The sequence below is a fragment of the Pediculus humanus genome, genomic scaffold, assembly GCF_000006295.1.
Source record: "Pediculus humanus corporis 1103172107590 genomic scaffold, whole genome shotgun sequence".
Lineage (NCBI taxonomy): Eukaryota > Metazoa > Arthropoda > Insecta > Psocodea > Pediculidae > Pediculus > Pediculus humanus.
Genome location: NW_002987204.1, coordinates 37,077 through 63,266, shown reverse-complemented (window position 1 = coordinate 63,266; position 26,190 = coordinate 37,077). Strand labels below are relative to the sequence as shown.

At 27.8% G+C, this 26,190-nt stretch overlaps 6 protein-coding genes across 6 annotated transcripts; 3 read left to right on the top strand and 3 right to left on the bottom strand.

Moving 5' to 3' along the window:
• Positions 1-191: 191 nt before the first annotated feature.
• Positions 192-1,068, bottom strand: Phum_PHUM226830 (60S ribosomal protein L26, putative; the record flags this gene model as incomplete). Its single annotated transcript, XM_002425848.1, has 3 exons — positions 192-326; positions 399-539; positions 901-1,068. 3 exons carry the CDS (start codon positions 1,066-1,068, stop codon positions 192-194), a joined length of 444 nt encoding a protein of 147 aa, XP_002425893.1.
• An 875-nt stretch (positions 1,069-1,943) lies between these two features.
• On the top strand, positions 1,944-4,820 carry Phum_PHUM226820 (component of oligomeric golgi complex, putative; the record flags this gene model as incomplete). The annotated part of the gene is made up of 11 exons (XM_002425847.1): positions 1,944-2,024; positions 2,142-2,307; positions 2,383-2,539; positions 2,613-2,784; positions 2,987-3,111; positions 3,198-3,403; positions 3,497-3,660; positions 3,728-3,958; positions 4,048-4,125; positions 4,282-4,443; positions 4,527-4,820. 11 exons carry the CDS (start codon positions 1,944-1,946, stop codon positions 4,818-4,820), a joined length of 1,836 nt encoding a protein of 611 aa, XP_002425892.1.
• A 635-nt stretch (positions 4,821-5,455) lies between these two features.
• Positions 5,456-10,521, bottom strand: Phum_PHUM226810 (pre-mRNA-splicing factor clf-1, putative; the record flags this gene model as incomplete). Its single annotated transcript, XM_002425846.1, has 16 exons — positions 5,456-5,882; positions 5,977-6,218; positions 6,304-6,512; positions 6,600-6,735; positions 6,824-6,988; positions 7,128-7,238; positions 7,320-7,536; positions 7,622-7,747; positions 7,822-7,970; positions 8,598-8,723; positions 8,866-8,970; positions 9,069-9,301; positions 9,387-9,590; positions 9,691-9,925; positions 10,057-10,427; positions 10,509-10,521. 16 exons carry the CDS (start codon positions 10,519-10,521, stop codon positions 5,456-5,458), a joined length of 3,069 nt encoding a protein of 1,022 aa, XP_002425891.1.
• Positions 10,522-10,952: 431 nt separating this feature from the next.
• Positions 10,953-15,684, top strand: Phum_PHUM226800 (pre-mRNA-splicing factor clf-1, putative; the record flags this gene model as incomplete). The annotated part of the gene is made up of 15 exons (XM_002425845.1): positions 10,953-10,958; positions 11,240-11,474; positions 11,614-11,817; positions 11,903-12,135; positions 12,234-12,338; positions 12,427-12,552; positions 13,170-13,318; positions 13,393-13,518; positions 13,604-13,820; positions 13,902-14,012; positions 14,152-14,316; positions 14,405-14,540; positions 14,628-14,836; positions 14,922-15,163; positions 15,258-15,684. 15 exons carry the CDS (start codon positions 10,953-10,955, stop codon positions 15,682-15,684), a joined length of 2,691 nt encoding a protein of 896 aa, XP_002425890.1.
• A 638-nt stretch (positions 15,685-16,322) lies between these two features.
• Positions 16,323-16,657, bottom strand: Phum_PHUM226790 (uncharacterized protein; the record flags this gene model as incomplete). Its single annotated transcript, XM_002425844.1, has 2 exons — positions 16,323-16,529; positions 16,619-16,657. 2 exons carry the CDS (start codon positions 16,655-16,657, stop codon positions 16,323-16,325), a joined length of 246 nt encoding a protein of 81 aa, XP_002425889.1.
• A 2,938-nt stretch (positions 16,658-19,595) lies between these two features.
• Positions 19,596-24,382, top strand: Phum_PHUM226780 (serine/threonine-protein phosphatase 2A 56 kDa regulatory subunit delta isoform, putative; the record flags this gene model as incomplete). Its single annotated transcript, XM_002425843.1, has 11 exons — positions 19,596-19,618; positions 19,662-19,674; positions 19,808-19,994; positions 22,006-22,205; positions 22,307-22,510; positions 22,595-22,785; positions 22,870-23,083; positions 23,210-23,457; positions 23,581-23,679; positions 23,926-24,112; positions 24,239-24,382. The coding sequence occupies 11 exons, from the start codon at positions 19,596-19,598 to the stop codon at positions 24,380-24,382; spliced, it is 1,710 nt and encodes a 569-aa protein (XP_002425888.1).
• Positions 24,383-26,190: the final 1,808 nt, after the last annotated feature.

Genomic DNA, 26,190 nt, shown 5'->3' with positions numbered 1-26,190 from the left:
ATTTCTCAAATCTGATTGTTACAGTTCATGGTATGTAGTTTTGAAAAAATTTTATGTGAGCAGGATGATAGCAGATTTTATGATATAACAAATCAAATTTGTAAAATTACAGGAAATATTAAAAAAAAAAAAAACAAAAAAAACGTGATTGATGTCAAGTAAAAACAATTTATTGGTTTTTAATTTAATAATTATGATGTGTCCATAGCAGTAGTTTCTTCTGTATATTTGCCTTTGTCTTTTCCCAAAGCAGCTAATCTTCCCTTAGCTCTTCTTTCAATAATTTGCTTTCTGTCTTTATCCATTTTAAGTTTTACAATAACAACCTAAACAAGAATTAAATCAATGTAGATAATAAATATAAAAAAAAAACATTACTGCTTTAAAATACTACTTACTTTAGAAGGATGAATTCCAACATATACAGTTGCACCATTAGCTTTTTCTCTTTGTATTCTTTCAATATAAATGACAAACTTTTTACGATACACTTGAATGATTTTACCTACTTGTTGTCCCTTGTAATGTCCTCTAACCACCTGAAAAATTTATGGTAAAAATTAGAAAACTTAATAATAATGTTTATCTTTGTTAGTTTTACTCAGATTTGCAATCAGATTATAATTAATCTACATGATCTCTTGCAAGAATTTGAAAAACAAATTCCTGAGGGTTCTATCAGAGAATGAATTACTTTTCATCATTTTTTTTTAAATTGAGTTACAGATTTAAAATACCCTGTCATGAGTACTACAACATTTTTCCATATGTCTACTTTTTGGGAGGAACTTGCATTGAAAAAAACTTTTTTATATAAAGATATGTCAAAAAATTAAAAAAGGAAATCATTTGTATGATTACACATAACAGAATAAAAAAAAAGAACAGTTATAAACAAACCTGAACTTCATCATCTTTTCTGACGGGCATTGACTTAACATTGTATTTCTGCCTCAGTTCCTTAGATAAGGGAGCTGACATAATACGTCTTCTTATATGAGAAGGAGCCGTAAAATGACGTTTCCTGTTTTTCCTCCTCGAAAAAGTTACAAATTTATTGAACTTCATACTGAATCCTAAAAAGTAATAGTTGTAAAAATAAATTTGGTATCGCTTATTATGAGAAAATTGAAATATCAAAAGGAATCTTGTAAAATTGAAATTTTAACTCTGTTTCTTTATTTTAAAGTGTCTTATTCTCAATTTTGCTCATTTTATTTTACATAAAATTCTAATTTTTCGAAATTAAAGTTATGGGGGCAAAACATTGAGCACTGAAAAATTACAGGATAAAATTTTAAACTGTTTTCGGTAAAAATGATAATAAAACAGTTACCACCGTTGAGTACTTAAAATTAATAAAAGATAGAACGTTTGTAGAAATAAATTAGAGTCATTTAATTAAAGATGTTTTGAGATTATTTTACCTTAAAAATTTATTAATATTCCGTGAATGCCACTAGACTACAGACCACAGAGTAAAAGATGTAAAGTTGAAGTCGATTAGGATTCTCGAATTGTGATATTTATATGTGATTTAATAACTTTAAAAGTTTTAAATAAAAAAAATAAATGTCAATTCAATTATTAATAAAATTAATAAATAGGTTACATTAGACACTATTTTATTAATTTCGTAAAACTAAAACACTAAATTTATCTTAGAGACTAAGATAGAGTACACGATGAAAAATTTTATTATTCTATGGAAACTTAATTTAAAAATATTTGTTGAACTTGTTAATATGGTTTAAAAGTATTGTTGTAAACTTTAATTTGAAAATTTAATTATATTTTTAAGAATACAAAATATTTAAACTATAAAATATGAAGCAAACATTTTAACAGTTTGGCTAATTTATATATATATAAAATACAGAAATTTATAATTTTTAATTATTTTTTTTAAAAACAACTTATGATCTTTTAAGTGCTTAACAACTATGACAGAAAAAAATGTTATTAGCAATATATTTTCCAAACGTATGTCTGAATTATTTGACTTACGAGTTGAAAATGATAAGGTGAATTACTTGATTTTATTTACTTCGATTATATTAACTATTTAAAATAAACAGTCAAATTTATCATGCATATAATGTTTTTTACTTCTACATTTAGATTTTGTAATTTTTTTTCAGGACATAATTGAAGGATTGTCTGAGCTATCATTATTTCTTGAAAACAATAATCCTGAAAGTAGAAGAAATTTAAAAAGTCTTATTGAAGAAAGAATGATAAAAATTAACAGAAATTTTTTGGTATCGTTTAGAGACATGAAAGAAAGTTTCCAAAAAGTTTGTGGAGGTAACAATTTATTTTTAATTAAAAATTTTTGTTTAATGAGTAATTTTTTTTGTAAATATAAATGTATTATTGCAGGGATTAATGAAATGAATTCTGCATTAATTGATATGAAGAAAAACTTACAGACCACCAAGTACAAAACCAAAGAATTGATAGAAAAAACATTAGAAATTCAAAAAGAAATCAACAGTGTATCTTTAAAAACAGACATTGTCACTGCAGTCATCGATAGGTTATTTTTATAAATTTGTTAACTAAATTAATATTTAGTTGAATACTTTTTTAACTTTATTTTTATTTAATAGGTTTCAGTTAAACTCTTTTGAAGTATCAATTGTTAGAAGTTCCGATATTTCATCGGAAATTTTTTCCGTATTAGATAAAAGCAATAACATTATTTCAAATTGTAAGCTTATTCTTCAGAATGAAAAGTATAATTTAGCTCAGGATGTATTAGAACAAATGTTTGTTTATCAGGTTAGTAATCAGGTAGACATAAATTACAGGTGCTTATTTTATAGAACTTTTGATTTTATTTAAAAAATCCATTTTAACTTCAATCGTTAGGATTTAAATTCATTACTTTTAAATATTGAACCATAACTTAAAACATTTTATTTTTTAAAGGCCTAATAATTTTACATTGTAATTAATATAAACTTTTTTTTTTTTTTTTTAGGAAACTGGAATGGAAAGATTATTAAAATGGGTAAGAGGAAAATGCAGTGCATCAGAAACTACTGTTTTAAGTTCCATTCTTCCTCAAGCTTTATCCAAACTTCAGAGTAAGCCTATTTTGTTTGAGTAAGTTATCAAATAATTTATAATTATTATAATTTTTTTTTTTGCAATCAATGTTTTTTAATTATTATAAATTTTCTTTTTTGCAGCCAGATTCTTGAAGAAATATCAGCTAATCGCAGTATAGTATTAGTGAGGCATTTTATTGATGCATTAACTCTTGGCGGAAAACCTATCGAGCATAGAGTTACAGAGCCAAGACGATATGTTGGAGATATGCTTGCTTGGTTGCATCAAGCATTACCCACGGAATTAGAATATTTAAATTACTTACTTAAAAATTGTGAAAATGGAGGTAAGTAATAAAATATAATAAATTACATTTTAAATATATTAAAAAAAAATAATTTAATCAATTTTTTTTTTTTTTTTTTTTGTATTTCTACAGATGATTACGTTATGCAAACTCTTAGAAAAATTACAGAAGGAATTTGTCATCCTCTTCGTGTAAGGATAGAACATGTTTTATTAGGAGAAGAAAATTCTCAGGATTATATATTACTTCAAGATATATACATTTTGCTCAAGGAATACAACAATATTATTTCTCAGGTAAGATTTTATATATACTAAAGCCAAATTTAAAAAATTTGGTAATAACCCAAATATATTATTTTAGATTATTTCTAACAGTAAATTAAATGCAACATTTACGGATCTTATTGAAATAGCAGAAAAAGCATTTATATTTTCACTTCAAAACAAAGTCTCAGCCATTTTAGGACAAGAAAAAAAAAATGAACAGGGAAATCTTTTACCGGGAGAGTCTACGGAAAAAATAGTTCAGTTTTTAGTACAAGTGTTGACGGCGAATCCATCGTCGTCAATCAGTGAAAATCACGTGACAAAAGTAGGTACAAAAAAAAATTCATATTACTCTCGACGATTTAAAACAAAAAGGTTGAAGGTTGAACGAGGGGTGTGTGTGTGTGTGTTCAGGTAGTTGGATGCGGCGTCGATCCACTGATGAATCAAATAACGGAGACAGCATCTAAATTACCAGTTACAGAAATGGCCGTATACCTTCTGAACAATTTTCACTACATAGAAACATCGTTGGCGTTATACCCGTTTTTAGATGAGAGATTAGAGAGAATCAAGGCAAGTGCATAGCTTTGCAATCGCAAACGTCTAAAGAGAATAAAAAAGGAAATTGAAAATTTATTTTTGTAGTTGCAATGCGACGCTCAAATCGATACTCTGACGTCAGAACAAGCAGGTGCCTTGGTGGGACATCTTGGACTAGGACACATTTACACCGTTTTGCAAAGTAATTCGACTAAACCTTTGAGCACTTTGCCCGCGATGGAACCATCCAAGTTGATTGGAGTCTCCGTGAGTTACCCACGTCAAAACGTTTACAATAAATTCGGTCTATTGTTTGATTAAATTCCTTCAATATGTTTCATTTAATTCAGGGAAAACTGGAAAAATTTCTAGCGTATCCGAATTCGTATCAAATCCCTCAGTTAGCTCATCTATCGAGTGCCGTTCACAGAAGCACCGTGCAAAAACGTTCATTTGCCGTTTTGGGTACGATTTACGAGACTTTGTATCAGGCTGTGAACGATCCGAAAAACGGATTTAAAAATCCGTCGGAAATTCTTCCCATAACACCGGAAACAGTAAATAAGGTATTTTCGTCGACGGAAGGGGATGGTTCGGGAGGTGGAGGAGGAGGGGGAATCAACGAAGTTTCTCAACAGAGTTGAACGCAAAAATTAAAAATGAAAAAAAAAATTAATTATATTAAAATAGATTTCAGGAAAAAAAAAAAGCAAAAATGATTATTTATTATGCTCTCTGCAATTTGTTTTGTCAATTTTGCAACATTGACGAAATTCATAACGGTCAGATTAAAATAATAATAACATTTACCTCTAGTCTAACTAAAAAAAAAAAAAAATTTTATATTTCTGTCTGAAAAGTGAAATTGAAATAAGTACAGTAGAAAAAAAAAAAAAATTAAAGAGCACACAAAAATATATATATATATATATATATTTTGTTTCTTTAAGGGATTTAATAATAATCGAAGCCAAACGGAATCGTAGAAACCGAGTAGTACTGCTGCTGCTGCTGCTGCTGGTATAATAACATGATTTAGAGCGATGGTAAAACTTTCATTTGGATGAACGAGTATACTCGGTGCCTTGTCAATATATATATATAAAACATACGTGTTGTCTTGGGCCCTTCGATACATACATATATATATATATTTTTTTTTTTTTGTAAAAGTCACAACCACTTGTGCTATAAATCAAACAGAGCATTTTTTTTTTTTTTCCTCAACCGTTGACCAATCGAACGAAATTAAAATTCCACTGAAATATTTCTTCCTTTTCTAATAATTAGCGTAGTAACCTCCCCATCCCGGTTGCCCATAGTTATAACTGCCCTGAGAATAAGCGTTCCAATTTTGATAATTATTTGTGTATGTCGCATCCGCGGTTTGGGCTTGAGGTTGTTGAGAGTATTGTCCGTAGCTGTATCCGGCCGGATATTGACCTTGATGGTATCCGGGATAACCTTGTGAGTATCCTGCCGTCGGGTACGCCGACGCGGTTGGAGTAGAGGGTTGTGCCGTAGTCGGAGGCAAAGGTGGTTGCGTCGTAGTATGATTCGTTTCCGATTTTTGTTTTTTTGTGGCCGATAAAGAATGAGAAGACGCTGCCAATCCGTCTTTGTAATTTTCTGTATCTCCCAACTTTTTCTTTCTTTCCTTTACTTGTTTTAAATATTTTTGGTATTCGTCGTGCGCTTTTTGAACTCTGAAAATTTAAAAAATAATTCCAATTATTTCCGAACTGCGAAGAGGCAATTTTATAAATAATTTTTTATTATAATGTTAATGATGATTATTACTTTGTAATGTCCGAACCGAAATCTTCTAAAAATTCAATTTTTCTCTGGGCAAACATTAATTTTTGTTCCGGTTCTCCTTCCTTATTTAAAAATTGGTCCAATATGCTTATAATACTGTTCTCATCGATTGGAGTTTTTTGAAGTCCCATATCTATAAGTTGTAGATAAAGTCTAGTATTGTCTTTGTCTTTTTCAACAGCTTTCCTTAATATCGATACTGCTTTTTCAACGTCGTTTAATATCTGAAAAATAAAAAAAATTGTGTGATTAAACATTATGAAAATCATTTCGAATCAGTTTAGTATTCAAAATGTCGCACGAACGTACTTTCCATGTGAATCTCGCATATTTAACTGTCATGTTTGTTAAAACGGCTTTATTTTTAGCATTTGCCAAATACAATTCGTATAATTCGCAAACTTTATTTAAATCTCCTTTTCGTCTTTCCAAATTAATTCTTCTATAAGCGACAGGAAGTAAATTTGGAACGGCTTTCTCTAAATTTTCTAATATGGAAGCAGCTTTGTCGAAACAACCTAAATAGGAAAAACAATTTACACCGTAATTTAACACAGTATTTCACAAAAAAAAATAAAAATGGTTTTCAGGAATATGTGATTTACCTTTACTTTCTTCAAAAACAGCCCACTGAAGATGTAAATTGGGTTTTTTTTTGTGGTGAATTAAACAAGCTCTTTCGTAAACATCTCTAATTTTTTCAGTCATGTCCTCTGGAATGGATTCTAAATAACGTACAAACTGAAAAATTACCGAAACATCAAAATCAAATTATCGAATATCATTTAAATAAAATAGTAACAAATGTAATATTATGATAATTAATTACCCTGATCCAAAACTCTTCGTAAAGTGCGCAAGCAATGAGACAACGCTCGTACAATATAATAATTCTATCTTTGTTTCCCTGTTCCGTTTCAAAATCTAAATATTCCTTCCAATTTTTCAACTGACACCTTTCCAACGGTTTTACATGAAAATATGGTCGCTTGATCTAAAAAAAGTATTTTAAATATAAAATAATCAAGTAGTATATTTATTTTACTTATGATTCCAGTAAATTAATGGTTCAACTTTGATTTAATCCGTTGTTTTTTTTCTTAAATTTTTAATAATTAAATGAATATACTTACACCTTCTTCGTAATTCCATCTGGCAGCCACTGCGGCCACCGTAAGTTTATGAACTTTTCGGCGAGTCGAAACAATTTTTTCCCTTAAAGCCGAAGTTTCTTCGTCCATGCGCTGTAACGAAATACATTTTATAATATACTTATTAACCGTTAAAAAGTTAAGTAAAACGCCTTTAACGTAATTTACACATACCGTCGTGATAGACGCAAAAGCTTGACCCTTTTCTACGTTGTCATCATCATCATCGTTTTCAGCACCAGGAGGAGCTTCTTCTTCCGCTGTTGACGCATTAGTCGATGCAGGAGGGTCGTATTGTTTTAACATACGCAAGACTTCTCTGCGAAGTTGAAGAAAATCATCTACCGGCAAGATGGTTTGAGGAGGATTACTGCTCACGTGTTCTTGAAAACTGAAAACAAAATTTTTATCATTTTTTAATTTCTCTTCGCTTAACAAAATTTTATTCAATAATTAAAAAAAAGTTTCAAACTCACTTATCAAAATGAGTTGTATATCCTTGAGTGGGAGTTGCAAGTAGCCGGTCGTACAAAGCAGTAATTCTAGTTAACCGTTTTCCTTCCGTTTCCCATTTGATGTATGTTTCCCAGAGGCGATCAGATCTAAAAAAAAATACATGAAAAATTTTATTGTAAATACGTGCCTACGCATCGACAACGTTTACTTATTTTCGTACCTGAACTCTAATCCGCAGGCTTCTATGGCGCGTTCGAATTGAGCCCTTAAATGTTCTTCGTTTTCCGCATAAACCGTTTTACAGTAGTTGAGGTAATGTATCCAGAGATCGACGCTTAAAGGAATCGCTTTTAGACCTCGATCAAACACCTAAACGAAAAACATTTGGAAAATCCTACATTAATTATTTTCGATTGAATAACCAATTCCGCATGCCTCCGAAAATAAATCATCAAGTTAAAGTAATCGACAAAATAAAAATCAAAAATAATCTCATCGTTTATCTTATGATTGTTAATTCGTCTTACGAGAGAGAAAATTGTGGCTTGGTCTGAAGGCATCCTGTCTCGACCCACGTTCATCCGAGCACTCGCCAAGCAGCTTGCAATCCTGGCCCACATTTTTTTTACCTTACTTAAATTTAAGATTTCATACAAACTATGCAATACAAATTTACAAATACAATCTCATCATAAAATTACACTTTAAATTCAAACACAGAGATATAAATTTAAATTAAATGAAATAATATATATGTATATATATATATATATATATATAAAATATTTTTGAAATCTCAGATATAATAAACGATGAATTACCAATGAGAGATGGTTTTAGCCGCAGGAGATCTCGATCCGATGAAGCTGTCGGAAAAAAGAATTCAAACGAGTTGATAATATTTTAATTGAGGAGTGATCAATTGAATCAAGATGGAAACCTATGAAATTGAAAACAACTAAATTTGAAATTAGTGACCAGGTGAAATCTACGTACCTCTTCGCACTTTTCGTTGGTGCTTTTCCTCTTTTCATAGTCGGCGTACTTCCTCCAGTATCCATAACAGTAAGGATAATAAGATAAAAAGGAATCGTAAGCCTCTCTCGCTGCTTCTACATCATTCTGAAGCATAAAGTGAAATACATACATTTACAATTTTAAATCAAATGAATCTAATAATTTACAAAAATCAGTGAGGGGGAGGGGAGGGTAAATTTTACACAGTAAACCCTTTGATTTTTACTATAATAAAGTGTCTACCAACCTCTTGGTCAACATACTGCAGTAAATAAGTCCAGCCTGTAAAATCAGTTGCATCATCTTTTACTGCTTTCCAATATTTTTCAAGTTCAGGCAAAACTTTTTTCGCCTAAAAGAATCAAACCAAATGTTACAGTTAATTTAGCATGCAGCTAATAACATATATTTTTTTAAAATGTAAAATTAGTAAGGTTTAAGAATACATACGCTTGGTTTTGGAGTTGTGGCTTTCGAATCACCCACAGCAGCTTTTTTTGTTGCTGGCATGTCATCTTGGCTGTTTTCACTTGTCGGAGAACTAGGGTCATATTCTCCTTCAATTATTTTTCGCTTTGTTGCTTCTGACTTTTTAACTTTATCATTTTCCTTTTCTTTGGTCTGTTTCTTTTTTTTCTCACCATTGCCATATGGTAATTCATCTTCTGAAACTGCCTCTGTGTCTACTAAAAATATTCAATTATTTTAAATAATTATCCTGTTCTTAAAATATTGTAGTCATTTAGTAATAATTAAGTCATTAGTTACCAGTTCTATTGATTTTTTTTCTTCTTTTTTGATCTGCTTCAAGTGGCAACTCATCCTCTGAAACAGCTTCCGTATCGAGTAAGCTTTCTGAAACTTTAACTGTAGAATCTGGAAGTTCTTCATCACTTACAGCTTCTGTGTCCAAGGGATCTTTTCCTTCGAGTCTCAATTCATCCTCAGATACCATTTCTGTATCTTCCATTCCTTCCTAAAAAAAAAATTAAAAAAATTTTGCTAATTACTTAACTTAATATTAACATTAATATTAATTAACTTAACATGAATAGACATTTTTGTACCTCACTTTGGCTAGAATGCTCATCATCATTTATTTCATCAATAACTGTCATTTTCTCTATACTTTTTTCTTCTTCCGATTTTAATTCAATTTCACTATCATCTTTTGCATAAAAATTTTCATCAACATCTCCTTTCCTTTCTAAAAGATTCAAACTCTCTTTTTTATGCCTTTTCTTTTGCTCCTGCAGAATTTCCCTACCGCATTGGGATTCTAATATCGCATCTATATCTAAACCAACCTGTGTGAAATACACATACAATTAATTTATTTACATTATATTTTGTGATTATTAATATTATTATTTTAAAAAAAAATTTTATAATTATTTGTTGCTTAAAAGTTTTAATTATTTTTAATGCACATGTTTACCTCAGCCTGGGATTCATTAATATCATTTTCCATTTCACTGAAAAGTTGCGTCTCATCATTCTGTAAAGTTTCTTCTTTTTTTCTTCCGTTTTTATTTAAGGCTTCCATATTCATTTCAAATAACGCTGATGTATCACCTAATGAAGACATACGAAAAAGTCCACGAGCAGTGTTCTGTTGAGAAGAAACAATAGGAGGATCTAGGTCTTCTAATTCGGGAACATCATCATTTTCTTCATTTCGTATTGATATACCATTTTGGTCTTCTTCTAAATTTTCACAACTGTCATTTCTTTTATTTCTGCTTTTTGAAGTAATTTTAGATTTACTTCTGGAAGCTGTTTTTCGTGAAGATTTATTTTGAGTAATACCTACAAAAAATTTTTTAAATATATCAACCTCAAGCACAGTAATTTTATAGTATTTTTTTAAAAAATAATATTAACTTTTACTACTGTTAGACATGTAGAAATGATAATAAATTAAAAACACTTTAAAGCATCAATAACAAATGCTTGTTTAATAATTAAATTTATTACTACTGACAAGGTCCAAAATGGAAATGGCGTCTACAAAATCAAAAAACTTAAATACAAATGGCGGTGACCGAAAAAAAAAAAAAAAAAAAAAAAAAAAACAAAAACGTTGAATAAAAAAACTAATCTCTGAGTTAACTATTGCTTAATATTATTTTAATTGCAATTCTCTGACAAAATGTCTTTAATTATTAAAAATAATAAAAAAAATAAAATAAAATGTTGCTACTGAATTTATTCAAAATGCTAACATTTACTAAAATAAAACAGATATTTAAGATTTTTGCCGGTTCTTCAATTAAACTTGTTATTGGAAGGCTGTGAATATTCAAAAATTAGAATAACAAATTAATATTTAGCATGGAAGTATGTCGTTTAAAAAATGTAAATTTTTTATTTATTAAATACCTCAATACCCATAAATATAACGTACAAAATATTAATAAAGTCAAAATTTATCAAAATATATAAAACATATATATTAGTAAAAGGTTGATTACCTTTTAAAGATACATTTTAGAAATTATTAAATACTTTAGAAATTTTAACAAACTATTACTCAATTAGAAACATAAATTAATACTTTATAAACTTTGTTATCACACAATTTAATGTAAATAAATTAATTCTAAGTGTATTTCACACAGGTTGGTTTAGATATAGATGCAATATTAGAATCCCAATGCGGTAGGGAAATTCTGCAGGAGCAAAAGAAAAGGCATAAAAAAGAGAGTTTGAATCTTTTAGAAAGAAAAGGAGATGTTGATGAAAATTTTTATGCAAAAGATGATAGTGAAATTGAATTAAAATCGGAAGAAGAAAAAAGTATAGAAAAAATGACAGTTATTGATGAAATAAATGATGATGAGCATTCTAGCCAAAGTGAGGTACGAAAATGTACATTCATGTCTATCAATAAAAAATTGAATGTTTTTACTTATTTATATAAAGAAATATCTTATATCATAATTACTTGCAATAAGAAAATTTAGGTTTATTATTAAATTAATTTTTTAGGAAGGAATGGAAGATACAGAAATGGTATCTGAGGATGAATTGAGACTCGAAGGAAAAGATCCCTTGGACACAGAAGCTGTAAGTGATGAAGAACTTCCAGATTCTACAGTTAAAGTTTCAGAAAGCTTACTCGATACGGAAGCTGTTTCAGAGGATGAGTTGCCACTTGAAGCAGATCAAAAAAGAAGAAAAAAAATCAATAGAACTGGTAACTAATGACTTAATTATTATTAAGTGACTACAAAATTTTAAGAACAAGATAATTATTTAAAATAATTGAATATTATTAGTAGATACAGAGGCAGTTTCAGAAGATGAATTACCATATGGCAATGGTGAGAAAAAAAAGAAACAGACCAAAGAAAAGGAAAATGATAAAGTTAAAAAGTCAGAAGCAACAAAGCGGAAAATAATTGAAGGAGAATATGACCCTAGTTCTCCGACAAGTGAAAACAGCCAAGATGACATGCCAGCAACAAAAAAAGCTGCTGTGGGTGATTCGAAAGCCACAACTCCAAAACCAAGCGTATGTATTCTTAAACCTTACTAATTTTGTATTTTGAAAAAATATGTGTTATTAGCTGCATGCTAAATTAACTGTAACATTTGGTTTGATTCTTTTAGGCGAAAAAAGTTTTGCCTGAACTTGAAAAATATTGGAAAGCAGTGAAAGATGATGCAACTGATTTTACAGGCTGGACTTATTTACTGCAATATGTTGACCAAGAGGTTGGTAGTAATAACACTTTAATATTAGATTTCATTTGATTTAAAATTGTACCATATGTAAATGTAAATATTTTACTTTGTGCTTCAGAATGACGTAGAAGCAGCGAGAGAGGCTTACGATTCCTTTTTATCTTATTATCCTTACTGTTATGGATACTGGAGGAAGTACGCCGACTATGAAAAGAGGAAAAGCACCAACGAAAAGTGCGAAGAGGTACGTAGATTTCACCTGGTCACTAATTTCAAATTTAGTTGTTTTCAATTTCATAGGTTTCCATCTTGATTCAATTGATCACTCCTCAATTAAAATATTATCAACTCGTTTGAATTCTTTTTTCCGACAGCTTCATCGGATCGAGATCTCCTGCGGCTAAAACCATCTCTCATTGGTAATTCATCGTTTATTATATCTGAGATTTCAAAAATATTTTATATATATATATACATATATATTATTTCATTTAATTTAAATTTATATCTCTGTGTTTGAATTTAAAGTGTAATTTTATGATGAGATTGTATTTGTAAATTTGTATTGCATAGTTTGTATGAAATCTTAAATTTAAGTAAGGTAAAAAAAATGTGGGCCAGGATTGCAAGCTGCTTGGCGAGTGCTCGGATGAACGTGGGTCGAGACAGGATGCCTTCAGACCAAGCCACAATTTTCTCTCTCGTAAGACGAATTAACAATCATAAGATAAACGATGAGATTATTTTTGATTTTTATTTTGTCGATTACTTTAACTTGATGATTTATTTTCGGAGGCATGCGGAATTGGTTATTCAATCGAAAATAATTAATGTAGGATTTTCCAAATGTTTTTCGTTTAGGTGTTTGATCGAGGTCTAAAAGCGATTCCTTTAAGCGTCGATCTCTGGATACATTACCTCAACTACTGTAAAACGGTTTATGCGGAAAACGAAGAACATTTAAGGGCTCAATTCGAACGCGCCATAGAAGCCTGCGGATTAGAGTTCAGGTACGAAAATAAGTAAACGTTGTCGATGCGTAGGCACGTATTTACAATAAAATTTTTCGTGTATTTTTTTTTAGATCTGATCGCCTCTGGGAAACATACATCAAATGGGAAACGGAAGGAAAACGGTTAACTAGAATTACTGCTTTGTACGACCGGCTACTTGCAACTCCCACTCAAGGATATACAACTCATTTTGATAAGTGAGTTTGAAACTTTTTTTTAATTATTGAATAAAATTTTGTTAAGCGAAGAGAAATTAAAAAATGATAAAAATTTTGTTTTCAGTTTTCAAGAACACGTGAGCAGTAATCCTCCTCAAACCATCTTGCCGGTAGATGATTTTCTTCAACTTCGCAGAGAAGTCTTGCGTATGTTAAAACAATACGACCCTCCTGCATCGACTAATGCGTCAACAGCGGAAGAAGAAGCTCCTCCTGGTGCTGAAAACGATGATGATGATGACAACGTAGAAAAGGGTCAAGCTTTTGCGTCTATCACGACGGTATGTGTAAATTACGTTAAAGGCGTTTTACTTAACTTTTTAACGGTTAATAAGTATATTATAAAATGTATTTCGTTACAGCGCATGGACGAAGAAACTTCGGCTTTAAGGGAAAAAATTGTTTCGACTCGCCGAAAAGTTCATAAACTTACGGTGGCCGCAGTGGCTGCCAGATGGAATTACGAAGAAGGTGTAAGTATATTCATTTAATTATTAAAAATTTAAGAAAAAAAACAACGGATTAAATCAAAGTTGAACCATTAATTTACTGGAATCATAAGTAAAATAAATATACTACTTGATTATTTTATATTTAAAATACTTTTTTTAGATCAAGCGACCATATTTTCATGTAAAACCGTTGGAAAGGTGTCAGTTGAAAAATTGGAAGGAATATTTAGATTTTGAAACGGAACAGGGAAACAAAGATAGAATTATTATATTGTACGAGCGTTGTCTCATTGCTTGCGCACTTTACGAAGAGTTTTGGATCAGGGTAATTAATTATCATAATATTACATTTGTTACTATTTTATTTAAATGATATTCGATAATTTGATTTTGATGTTTCGGTAATTTTTCAGTTTGTACGTTATTTAGAATCCATTCCAGAGGACATGACTGAAAAAATTAGAGATGTTTACGAAAGAGCTTGTTTAATTCACCACAAAAAAAAACCCAATTTACATCTTCAGTGGGCTGTTTTTGAAGAAAGTAAAGGTAAATCACATATTCCTGAAAACCATTTTTATTTTTTTTTGTGAAATACTGTGTTAAATTACGGTGTAAATTGTTTTTCCTATTTAGGTTGTTTCGACAAAGCTGCTTCCATATTAGAAAATTTAGAGAAAGCCGTTCCAAATTTACTTCCTGTCGCTTATAGAAGAATTAATTTGGAAAGACGAAAAGGAGATTTAAATAAAGTTTGCGAATTATACGAATTGTATTTGGCAAATGCTAAAAATAAAGCCGTTTTAACAAACATGACAGTTAAATATGCGAGATTCACATGGAAAGTACGTTCGTGCGACATTTTGAATACTAAACTGATTCGAAATGATTTTCATAATGTTTAATCACACAATTTTTTTTATTTTTCAGATATTAAACGACGTTGAAAAAGCAGTATCGATATTAAGGAAAGCTGTTGAAAAAGACAAAGACAATACTAGACTTTATCTACAACTTATAGATATGGGACTTCAAAAAACTCCAATCGATGAGAACAGTATTATAAGCATATTGGACCAATTTTTAAATAAGGAAGGAGAACCGGAACAAAAATTAATGTTTGCCCAGAGAAAAATTGAATTTTTAGAAGATTTCGGTTCGGACATTACAAAGTAATAATCATCATTAACATTATAATAAAAAATTATTTATAAAATTGCCTCTTCGCAGTTCGGAAATAATTGGAATTATTTTTTAAATTTTCAGAGTTCAAAAAGCGCACGACGAATACCAAAAATATTTAAAACAAGTAAAGGAAAGAAAGAAAAAGTTGGGAGATACAGAAAATTACAAAGACGGATTGGCAGCGTCTTCTCATTCTTTATCGGCCACAAAAAAACAAAAATCGGAAACGAATCATACTACGACGCAACCACCTTTGCCTCCGACTACGGCACAACCCTCTACTCCAACCGCGTCGGCGTACCCGACGGCAGGATACTCACAAGGTTATCCCGGATACCATCAAGGTCAATATCCGGCCGGATACAGCTACGGACAATACTCTCAACAACCTCAAGCCCAAACCGCGGATGCGACATACACAAATAATTATCAAAATTGGAACGCTTATTCTCAGGGCAGTTATAACTATGGGCAACCGGGATGGGGAGGTTACTACGCTAATTATTAGAAAAAAAGGAGAAATATTTCAGTGGAATTTTAATTTCGTTCGATTGGTCAACGGTTGAGGAAAAAAAAAAAAAATGCTCTGTTTGATTTATAGCACAAGTGGTTGTGACTTTTACAAAAAAAAAAAAATATATATATATATGTATGTATCGAAGGGCCCAAGACAACACGTATGTTTTATATATATATATTGACAAGGCACCGAGTATACTCGTTCATCCAAATGAAAGTTTTACCATCGCTCTAAATCATGTTATTATACCAGCAGCAGCAGCAGCAGCAGTACTACTCGGTTTCTACGATTCCGTTTGGCTTCGATTATTATTAAATCCCTTAAAGAAACAAAATATATATATATATATATATATTTTTGTGTGCTCTTTAATTTTTTTTTTTTTTTCTACTGTACTTATTTCAATTTCACTTTTCAGACAGAAATATAAAATTTTTTTTTTTTTTTAGTTAGACTAGAGGTAAATGTTATTATTATTTTAATCTGACCGTTATGAATTTCGTCAATGTTGCAATATTGACAAAACAAATTGCAGAGAGCATAATAAATAATCATTTTTGCTTTTTTTTTTTCCTGAAATCTATTTTAATATAATTAATTTTTTTTTTCATTTTTAATTTTTGCGTTCAACTCTGTTGAGAAACTTCGTTGATTCCCCCTCCTCCTCCACCTCCCGAACCATCCCCTTCCGTCGACGAAAATACCTTATTTACTGTTTCCGGTGTTATGGGAAGAATTTCCGACGGATTTTTAAATCCGTTTTTCGGATCGTTCACAGCCTGATACAAAGTCTCGTAAATCGTTCCCAATGGATCAACGCCGCATCCAACTACCTAAACATGCACACACCTCGTTCAACCTTCAACCTTCAACCTTTGGTTTTAATTCGTCGAGAGTAATTTGAATTTTTTTTTATACCTACTTTTGTTATACTCTCCTGGTACAAAATTCCCCTGATCATTTTTTTTTTCAGTTTTTTTTTTTGTTTTCAATAAACGTTCATTATCACCCATTTATTTGAATTTGAATTTTTCTTTGGAGTAAATGATATTTCGTCATTTTGAATTTGATTGTTTCTGTCAATAGAGAAAGACGTATTTAATTAATGATATATTTGTTTAACAAAAAAAGTTATTTTTTTATAACCTTTTTTTTTGTACTTATATAACTGAATTGTTTAGTTTCTTTTTTTTTTACAGGTTAGTTATTGTTATTAATTTCTTGTCATTTTTTAAAAATTAATACAAATATTCTTATTTAACCAATTTAATAAATGCTTGTTAATATTGATGAACAGCCATTTGAATTTAATGTCGGTAAGTACTTTAAATATATCTATATAACAAATTAAAATAACATTGGAGTTTGAAAAAATGTTTAATAAATATTTTATTCAATCAATTTTTAATTTATGTAATAGTATACATAATCTAAATCGGAAATATTATTAATTTTTAATGTACAATAATTGTATTTATTTTCTTACTTTCGTATGATTTTTTTTTTTTTTTTTTGTTTTTACGTATATAAGGTACTAATTCGTAAAGTACATAAATTTGTCGATTACAATTATTTATTTTACTTATTGGTTATTTTCGACATTATCAATTGAAATTCAAAATTATATTTAAAAAAATATTTATTAGTGTTAGAGAATAATTAGAGATTAATAAAAAACATTTTTACGTTTTAGCCCGGCGACCTTGCCTTCAATTAAAATTTATGATTTAGAAGGCGGTGGATATCTAAATTCGTGGTATGAGAAAGATGTCAAAAAATTTACAGAACAAACAAATATTAAATTTCATTTTACATGAACAGTAGAATTATTCTAAATAAAGGTTGCCTTAGTTTTATGTATAAAAATTTTATGCAGTTGCATTTCGTGAACAGTTTTATAACTTACTTTTAAGGTGACTCCGTGTCATGTTTTAACACGTAGGCCTACTACAGCCTGTATTCAGTATCGTTTACTAGTCCTTGTTTGTTTAGCGTTTTACGACCGTGAATTGCGTTTGCATTTTGTCCATGCAGGACTCGGCCAAGTCAAAAGTTCTTTCCGGTAACGGAGAAACAGAGTCTAATGAAGAAGTAAGTATCATACATAAAAAAATTATTTCCTTTTTTTTTTTTTTTTTTTTGAATAAAAGGGTGTGGAAAAAAGGCTTAAGCCTGTGAGTTATCATAGTTATTAAGGCATAAAAGGTAGTAGGATATGGACATGTTAAAAAAAAAACACTTAATACATTTATATTATTATTAAATTTTACTTTATTCCATATATAATATGTTACAGACATATTTATTTGTTTTATTAAATATAAATTATCTTGGTACTTAACAAAAAAAAAAAAAATGAAATGCCAATTAAAAATTAAATTGCAATTTATGATAATAATCTTTCTGCACAATAAAGTACAAAATTTTTAAGTATTTTTTTTTTTTTTTGTAATTAGTATGTTTTCGAGAAATTAATACGCTTTAAATAATATATTTTCTCGACTAATCATTTATTTATTTGAAATACATAAGTGGTAATGTAAAATATATATATGTGTGTGTGTGTGCGAATATTTATATTTTAATTTTCAGGATTTTAATTATATTTTATTAAAAAAAAATTAAGGGAAGAAGATTATGTATTGTGTATTATGTAATGACGATTAAAAAGTCATATGACATGAACAATGCGATTACTACTCGATTAAAAAACTAACAATTTTAATCTCTAATAATTTTAAAATACTGACTTTCCTTAGATCGACAAAAAAAAAAAAAAAAAATTTTAATATCAATTTAATTAATTTATCATTTTTTAATTAATGAAATTCTCTCATAATTTTAAAATAACCTATTTTGCATCATTATTATTTTTATATCGAGCTTTATTATTATTATTATTCGACAAAATCAAAACAAATATTATTAGTGTATGTTTTATTATTATAATATTTTCATTATTTTAACGATGGTTAATATTTAAACTTTCTTTTAAACTCGGAATTGTGCTAATCGTTATATTTAGTACTAGCATTCTATATCTTAATTTGATAAGCCTAACTAATTTTTTTTTTTTTTTACCAAGCTAATAAGAACATGTTTCATCTTGTTCTCTTACTATTTTTTTTTTTTTTTTTTATTAATTATTTCAATTAAATTTTTATATGTTTCATTGAAAAAAAAATTTTTAGCTTTCTCGATGAGAAAATTCAATAACATACTGTTGTAACATTTATTATTATTGAAATCTTTATGTTTATTTTTTTTGGCCATGTATTTACCTATTTTTTTTTTTTAAAGAGGCCATTAAATATAAATTATTAATGATAATTATAAAAAGTGTAATTGTTAATGTAAATTAATTTTATTTTATAAAATTTGTATAAAAAAATTTAAATGTTTTCTCTTGTGATAATTACATTAATATTACATCATGCATATCATTACAAAAAAAAAAAGTGTAAGTTTGAATTGTATTTGTTAGTCGAACCCCCCATCCCCCCCCCCATTCAACTTTTAAAATCACACACACATATATATATATTTTTTTTTTTTTTTTTTTTTTAATAATAATAATTGAAAATTCTTATCTTGATTTTTTTTAATAAATTATATCAATAATTTTATATCAGTGAAATATTTTTTTAATATTTTAAAACTGATATTTTATTTAAAAAAAAAAAAAAATGATAAGATTTAATTTAAAATTTAGGAAATTTAAATAAAAAAAAAAAAAAAAAAAAACAAAACAAATAACCTTAAAAAATAGTTTTGCAATTTGTTAATTTTTATTAAACAATTGAATATATTAATAATAATAATATTGAAAAATTGATTGATTGATTGATATCTAATCAATTAAAAATTGATCCCACTTTTTTTATATGTTCAAAAAAAAAATGCTTTGGAATAAAAAATTTAGGTTGAATTTTTTTTTTTTTTTTTATCATCTTATTTGTATACAGGAGATGTGATTGTGTAATCATTGAATGATGGTAGCCATGCCAAAAAGAATATATATATATATATATATATATATATATATATATATATATAATTAAATTTATTAAATTAAAAAAAAATTTTATTTTATTTTATTTTTTTTTTTCAGGGCAACAAAGTAGGGAATAACGTCGTCGGGGGTCAATTTTCGCTGGTCGGAAATGTTCCTCCTCCCACGTTAATAAATAAAATAAAATTTCCCGGTCCGCCTCATGTGAAAAAAGACAAACGACAAGGTTCATCAAGGTTTAATATATCTAAAGACCGCGAACTACAAAAATTACCTCTTCTCAAAGGTAAGCAAAAAAATTTTAAATTTTTAAATTTTATTTGGCGCCTTTTTTCTCCCTCCCCTCACCCCTCACCCATCCCCTCCTCCCATTCAAAGGTTATTTACAAAGATCAATTGCGGTATCGATAATAGTTGACATTATTATTATTATTATTATCATTATTATTGAAGGTATTCTTTCTTTTTGACACAAAAAAAAAAAACTTGATGAAATTATTATTATTATTATTATTATTATTATTTTTTTTTTTGTTTTTTTTTTTCTACAATTTATTCCGATGGATTAATTTTCTTTTCAAATTTTATGTTTAAATGTTTTAAAAAAAGGAAAATAATTAATTGTTGTTGTGTACCTGATTTATTTTTGTTGATTTTGAAATAATAATAATAATAATAATAATTTTTTTTTGTCATCGGAAAGATTTGCGTTGCGTTATGGGGTAAAAAAAAGGTAGATGGAATAAAGAGACGTCGCGTTTCCATAGAAATTTCTTGTTCCTCTTCTCTCTAGCTGAATCAATCATCTCCATATTGTTTTCTCTCTCTCGACGGAGTTTTCTTCCATATTGTGTGTTATTTTCTACGGATTTTGATTTTATTATTATTATTATTTATTATTTATTATACGAGAACGTAAAAAACCGTGTGATTATTATTATTATTATTATTATTATTTCAGTCGCGTTGATTTTGCAAAGCAGAGTGTGAAAGTTTTTTCCCCCCCCCCCGCCCCGGGCTTATTATTAATATTATTTCAAAATTGATTTATAATTAATTATTTTACGTTATAAGGATTTGACCTTAACCTCCCTACTATTCTTTCAAATCATATTCAAGTTTGCAAAATAATTTATTTTTAAATAAAAATTATTGTTTTAATTTCGATAATAATAATAATAATTAATTACTTATGTATCTTATTTATTTATTTTTTTTTTGCTTACAAATACTGAGAGTTTATAGTGTTTTGTAAAAAAAAAAAAAAAAAAATCTTTTGGATTATTAACGTTGAGTTTTACTACTACTACTTTAAATAAATAAATAAATAAATGAGATACATAAGAATAAATTTAGTGAATTGATTAATAATAATAATAATAATAATAGTGATTGTTTTTTTTTTTGCCGTTTGAATTGAATACTGTCAAAGAAGATTTAATTTGAATTTTTTTTTTTTAAGAAGGGAAAAAATTGCAAAATAATTGAGTGGTAGTGGTGGTGGTGGTGGTGGTGAAAGTTTTTCGAATACCTATCGATTAATAATTTTTTTTTTTTTTTTATTATTTCGTTCAAAAAATTGATTTGATTTCATTTTCCGATTGAAAAGTAATATAACATTTATAAAATAATTTATTTTAAATAGAATTTAGTTTGGTTCGGTTCGACTGGTTCGTTTTGCATTATTATTATTATTATTTTTTTTTTTTTTTTGTTATCATCAATCGTTTTAAATCTCTCATTTAAACTGGGTTCAATAATTTTAAAAAATGTCACTGCGAACCATTTCGTAAAGCGATGGTTCACAGCGAGAAGAGTCCCTCAATGAGGGCTGGTTTTTATTCGGCTCCATCTTTGGGCCTACCAAAAAGTCCAAGCTTTCATTTCGGCCTTGATTTAATGGCAAATTCTCAAAATTTAAACGCTATGAACGTTAACGAGGAACAAGAAAATTTAAATAATATTATTATTAATAATAATAATAATAATAATAATAATAATAATAGAGGTTCAATATCGAAAGAATGCTGCCTCAAGGACTTGCCACTTTTGATCGGTAAGGAATGTTTTTTTTTTTTTTTTTTTTTTTTTTTCTCATGTTGAGAACAATAACAATGTTTTGTTTTTTTTTTGTTTTTTTTTTATGGTTAAAATAAGGGGGGAGGGGGAGGGGGCTGCTATATACGAATGCCAATGTAAAATTAAAGTCGTGACAAAATAAAAAAAAAAAAAAAAAAAAACTTTACCAATGTAAGAGTGACGATTCTAAAAAGTGATTTTTTTTTTTTTTTTTCTAGAGGTACCAAGTAATGAAAAAGAAGAATTGTTCATTCAAAAAATACGCCAGTGTTGTGTCTTATTTGACTTCGTGACAGATCCATTGTCTGATTTAAAATGGAAAGAAGTGAAACGAGCTGCTTTACACGAAATGGTGGAATATGTGACAACGCAAAGAGGTGTCATAACGGAGGCCATATATCCGGAAGCTGTGCGCATGGTAAGAAATGAATGATTCAATGTGAGAAACGTAAGCATAAATAATAATAATAATAATAATAATAATAATAATAACGTTACAATTAATTTATATACATTTAGTTTACGGTAAATCTTTTTCGAACTTTGCCACCATCGAGTAATCCGAACGGTGCGGAATTCGATCCGGAAGAAGATGAACCGACTTTGGAAGCCGCCTGGCCTCATCTTCAATTCGTCTATGAATTTTTCCTTCGTTTCGTGGAATCTCCAGATTTCCAACCGAATTATGCAAAGAGATATATCGATCACAAATTTGTGTTTCAGGTAAGTCAAAAAAATTTAATTTTTTTAATACTTGATTGCTAAAGTTTAAACGACTAAACGAATAAAAAATTATTTTTTGATCAGTTATTGGAATTGTTCGATTCGGAAGATCCGAGAGAGCGAGATTTTCTCAAGACTACTTTACATAGGATTTACGGAAAGTTTTTGGGACTGAGATCGTACATTCGAAAACAAATAAATAATATTTTCTATAGGTTTATATACGAGACTGAACATCACAATGGCATTGCCGAGCTTTTGGAAATATTAGGAAGGTGAGTCCTAAAATTGAAAAAAAAAAAAAATTTTTGTCAATCGAAAACAATCAATCATCTAAATATATATATTTTTTTATTTAGTATTATTAACGGATTTTCATTGCCATTAAAAGACGAACACAAGGTGTTTCTATTAAAAGTTTTATTGCCATTACACAAAGTAAAGTCATTATCAGTTTATCATCCGCAGCTCGCATATTGTGTCGTACAGTTTTTGGAAAAAGACGCATCACTAACGGAACCCGTTATAAAAAATTTGCTCAAATATTGGCCAAAGACGCATTCTCCCAAAGAGGTTATAAAAAAAAATTTTCTTTTTTTTTTTTTTTTTTTTCTTAAATCAAATTAATTTTATCCGTACGTTTATGAGGGAGGGAAAAATTATAATAATAATGTAATTGCATAATAATTTGCGCGTCAGGTGATGTTTTTAAACGAATTGGAAGAAATATTAGACGTGATCGAGCCCGCAGAATTTCAAAAAGTCATGGATCCATTATTTAGACAATTGGCCAAATGCGTGTCATCGCCACATTTTCAAGTTGCCGAAAGAGCTTTGTATTATTGGAATAACGAATATATAATGTCGTTGATAAGTGATAACGCGGCTGAAATATTACCAATAATGTTTCCTTCACTTTACCGTAATTCTAAATCCCATTGGAACAAGTGAGTCGAATTTTTTTTTTTTTTTTTTTTTTACTTTCATTTTCTTTATTATTTCTATATTATCTGTATATGTTTATTTAATGAGAAAATTTTTTGTTTTGTTTTTTTTTTTTGGATTTTTAGGACTATTCACGGACTTATTTATAATGCTCTTAAGCTTTTTATGGAAATGAATCAAAAATTATTCGATGAATGCACTCAGCAATACAAAGAAAAACTAAAGTAAGAATTTTCTTTTTTTTTTTTTTTTTTGTTTTTAAATCGTCTTGTAAAAAATTATTTATTGAAAAATTTCATATTAAATATAATTTTGTATTATTAAACCAACGGGAAAAAATTTTATTAATTAAATTATTATTTATTCGGTTTAAAAAAAAAAAAAATAATAATAATAAGACAAAATGAATAAATTGGTAAATTATGTATAAATATATAAATATAAATATTTTTGTTGGTGTGTTATAAAAGGAAAGAAAAAGATAAAAGGAAAGAAGATATTTGGTGCAGAATAGAGGAACTCGCTAAACGCAATCCTAATTATGCTCCAAATAAAAATAATAATAGTAGTGTGTCTAGTTATGATAATGTCGGTTTCGGAGATCAAGAGCCAGAGGTAGATATGTCATATGAAAAAGTTCAAGCCGAGTCAAACAAGGTATTATAATAATGATAATATTGTGTGTGTGTGTGTGTGTGTGTGTGTGTGTGTAGTATAATGGAGAAATGCTAAGGAAAAAAAAAAACATTGATGAATAATTGTACGTTTATTTTTTTAATAAAGGTTCGTAAACAGTTGAATGCGGATAAACCTTTGCTTCGACGGAAATCCGAACTCCCTCACGATACGTATACAATAAAAGCTCTCAACGATCATAAAAGAGCGGATGAATATTTGTCAACGCCACCGGATGTAAACAAATGCTAATAATAATAATAATAATAATAATGGGTATGCGGTTGGTTTTTGTTGATTGTTTTGCGTTAAACGGGATAGGACTGACTCCGTGATGAAAAGAAAAAAAAGGAGGGGCACTCACACACTCACAACAAACACTCATTCATACATTCATTCATTCATCATAACCTGGTGAGCAGGCCCCATCTATTTTTCCCTTGCTATTTTGTGTGGCAGGCCCCCCATGGTAAAAAAAAAAAAATGAAGAAGAAAGAAGAAGAAGAAATTCATCATCTTATATATATATAAAACCTACCCGATCAATTTTTTTTTTTTTTTCCTATATAATTTTATATATATATAAATATGAGAGTAAATGAAAAGAGCCCAACAAAACACTTTTGCAATATATAAATTTCACCATTTTGTTTTTTTTTTTTTTTTTTTATTGTAGTTTTGTCTATTCAATAAATAAATAAGTATAATTAATAATTTTATATTTAAAAACACGAACCGGAAAATAAATAAATAAATAAATAAAAGCTTAAATGTATTTTTTTAAATGAAATTATTTAAATAGAAATTTAATTAAAAATAATAATAATGATAATAAATGGAAAAAAGGAAAATTGAATTTTTTTTTTCTTTTTTTTTTTTTTTTTATTTACATATATATATTTAGAGATTATTCATTAATTCATTTTTTTAAAAATAAATAATGATAATTAATAAGAATATTTATAAAAAATAAAAAAATAGTACAAAATAATGGGAATGATTATGATGATGATGATGATGATGATGATTATGTAGGATAAAATTTTGGTTATTAAAAAAAAAAAGAAGAAATTTATCCAAAAATTTAATTTTATAATTATCAAAAAAAAATTTAATAATCCTTATCAATTATCATTCCAGTGATGATTTTTTTTTAATTAATTACAATTTAAATAAAAAAAAAAAAAAATTAATAACACAAAACGGAAATAAAAAGTTCGTTAAAAAGAAAATTTTTTTTTTTTTTTGGGGGCGTTTTTTACTTTACATATCAAAACACATAGAAAAACAAATTTTTTTTTTTCTTTATTTATTTTTCAGTCTAGTATTTTTTGTACTTTTAATAATGAATTATTAATAAAAAAAAAATGATAATGATAATGATAATAATGGTGATTTGTTAAGCATAGTCAAAATTTTACGGTTAATTTTTTACTTATAAAAAAAAAAATGAGATGAGGAAATTAATTTTAATTTTTTTTTTTTTTTTTTTTTGTACGGTTTTTAGAGATATCGTGCCAAAAATTATTAAATTTATTTTATTTAAAAAAAAATTATTTTTATTTGATATTAAAAAAAAAAAGATTTATTATTATTATTATTTTATTTCGTTACCGTTTATAATAAATATTTAATATAAATAATTTCCTCTACTCATAAAATTTTAAATTTTTTTTTTTTTTGTTTTTTGACTTTGCTTGAAATTTTTTTTTGGTTTTGGAAAAAATCAAAACATTTTGAATTGATTATAAATAATAAAATAAAATAAAATAAAAATAAAAAAATCAGGGCTTTAAAATAATTTGTAATTATTCATGACATATATACATATATTGATAATAATAAAATAAGAGAACATAAGAGTATTTATTTATTTTAACGCCATTGTGTGCTTTTAAATTTATTTTTTTAAAATGACTAAAATTAATTAAATTACTTAAAATAAAAATAAACAATAATGTTACATAGAGATTTTTTTTTTTTTTTGAAAATGGATTTATGGGTTTACTCGATTTCAATTAAACATTTGAAAAACAATTTTTAAATTAATTTTTTTTTTT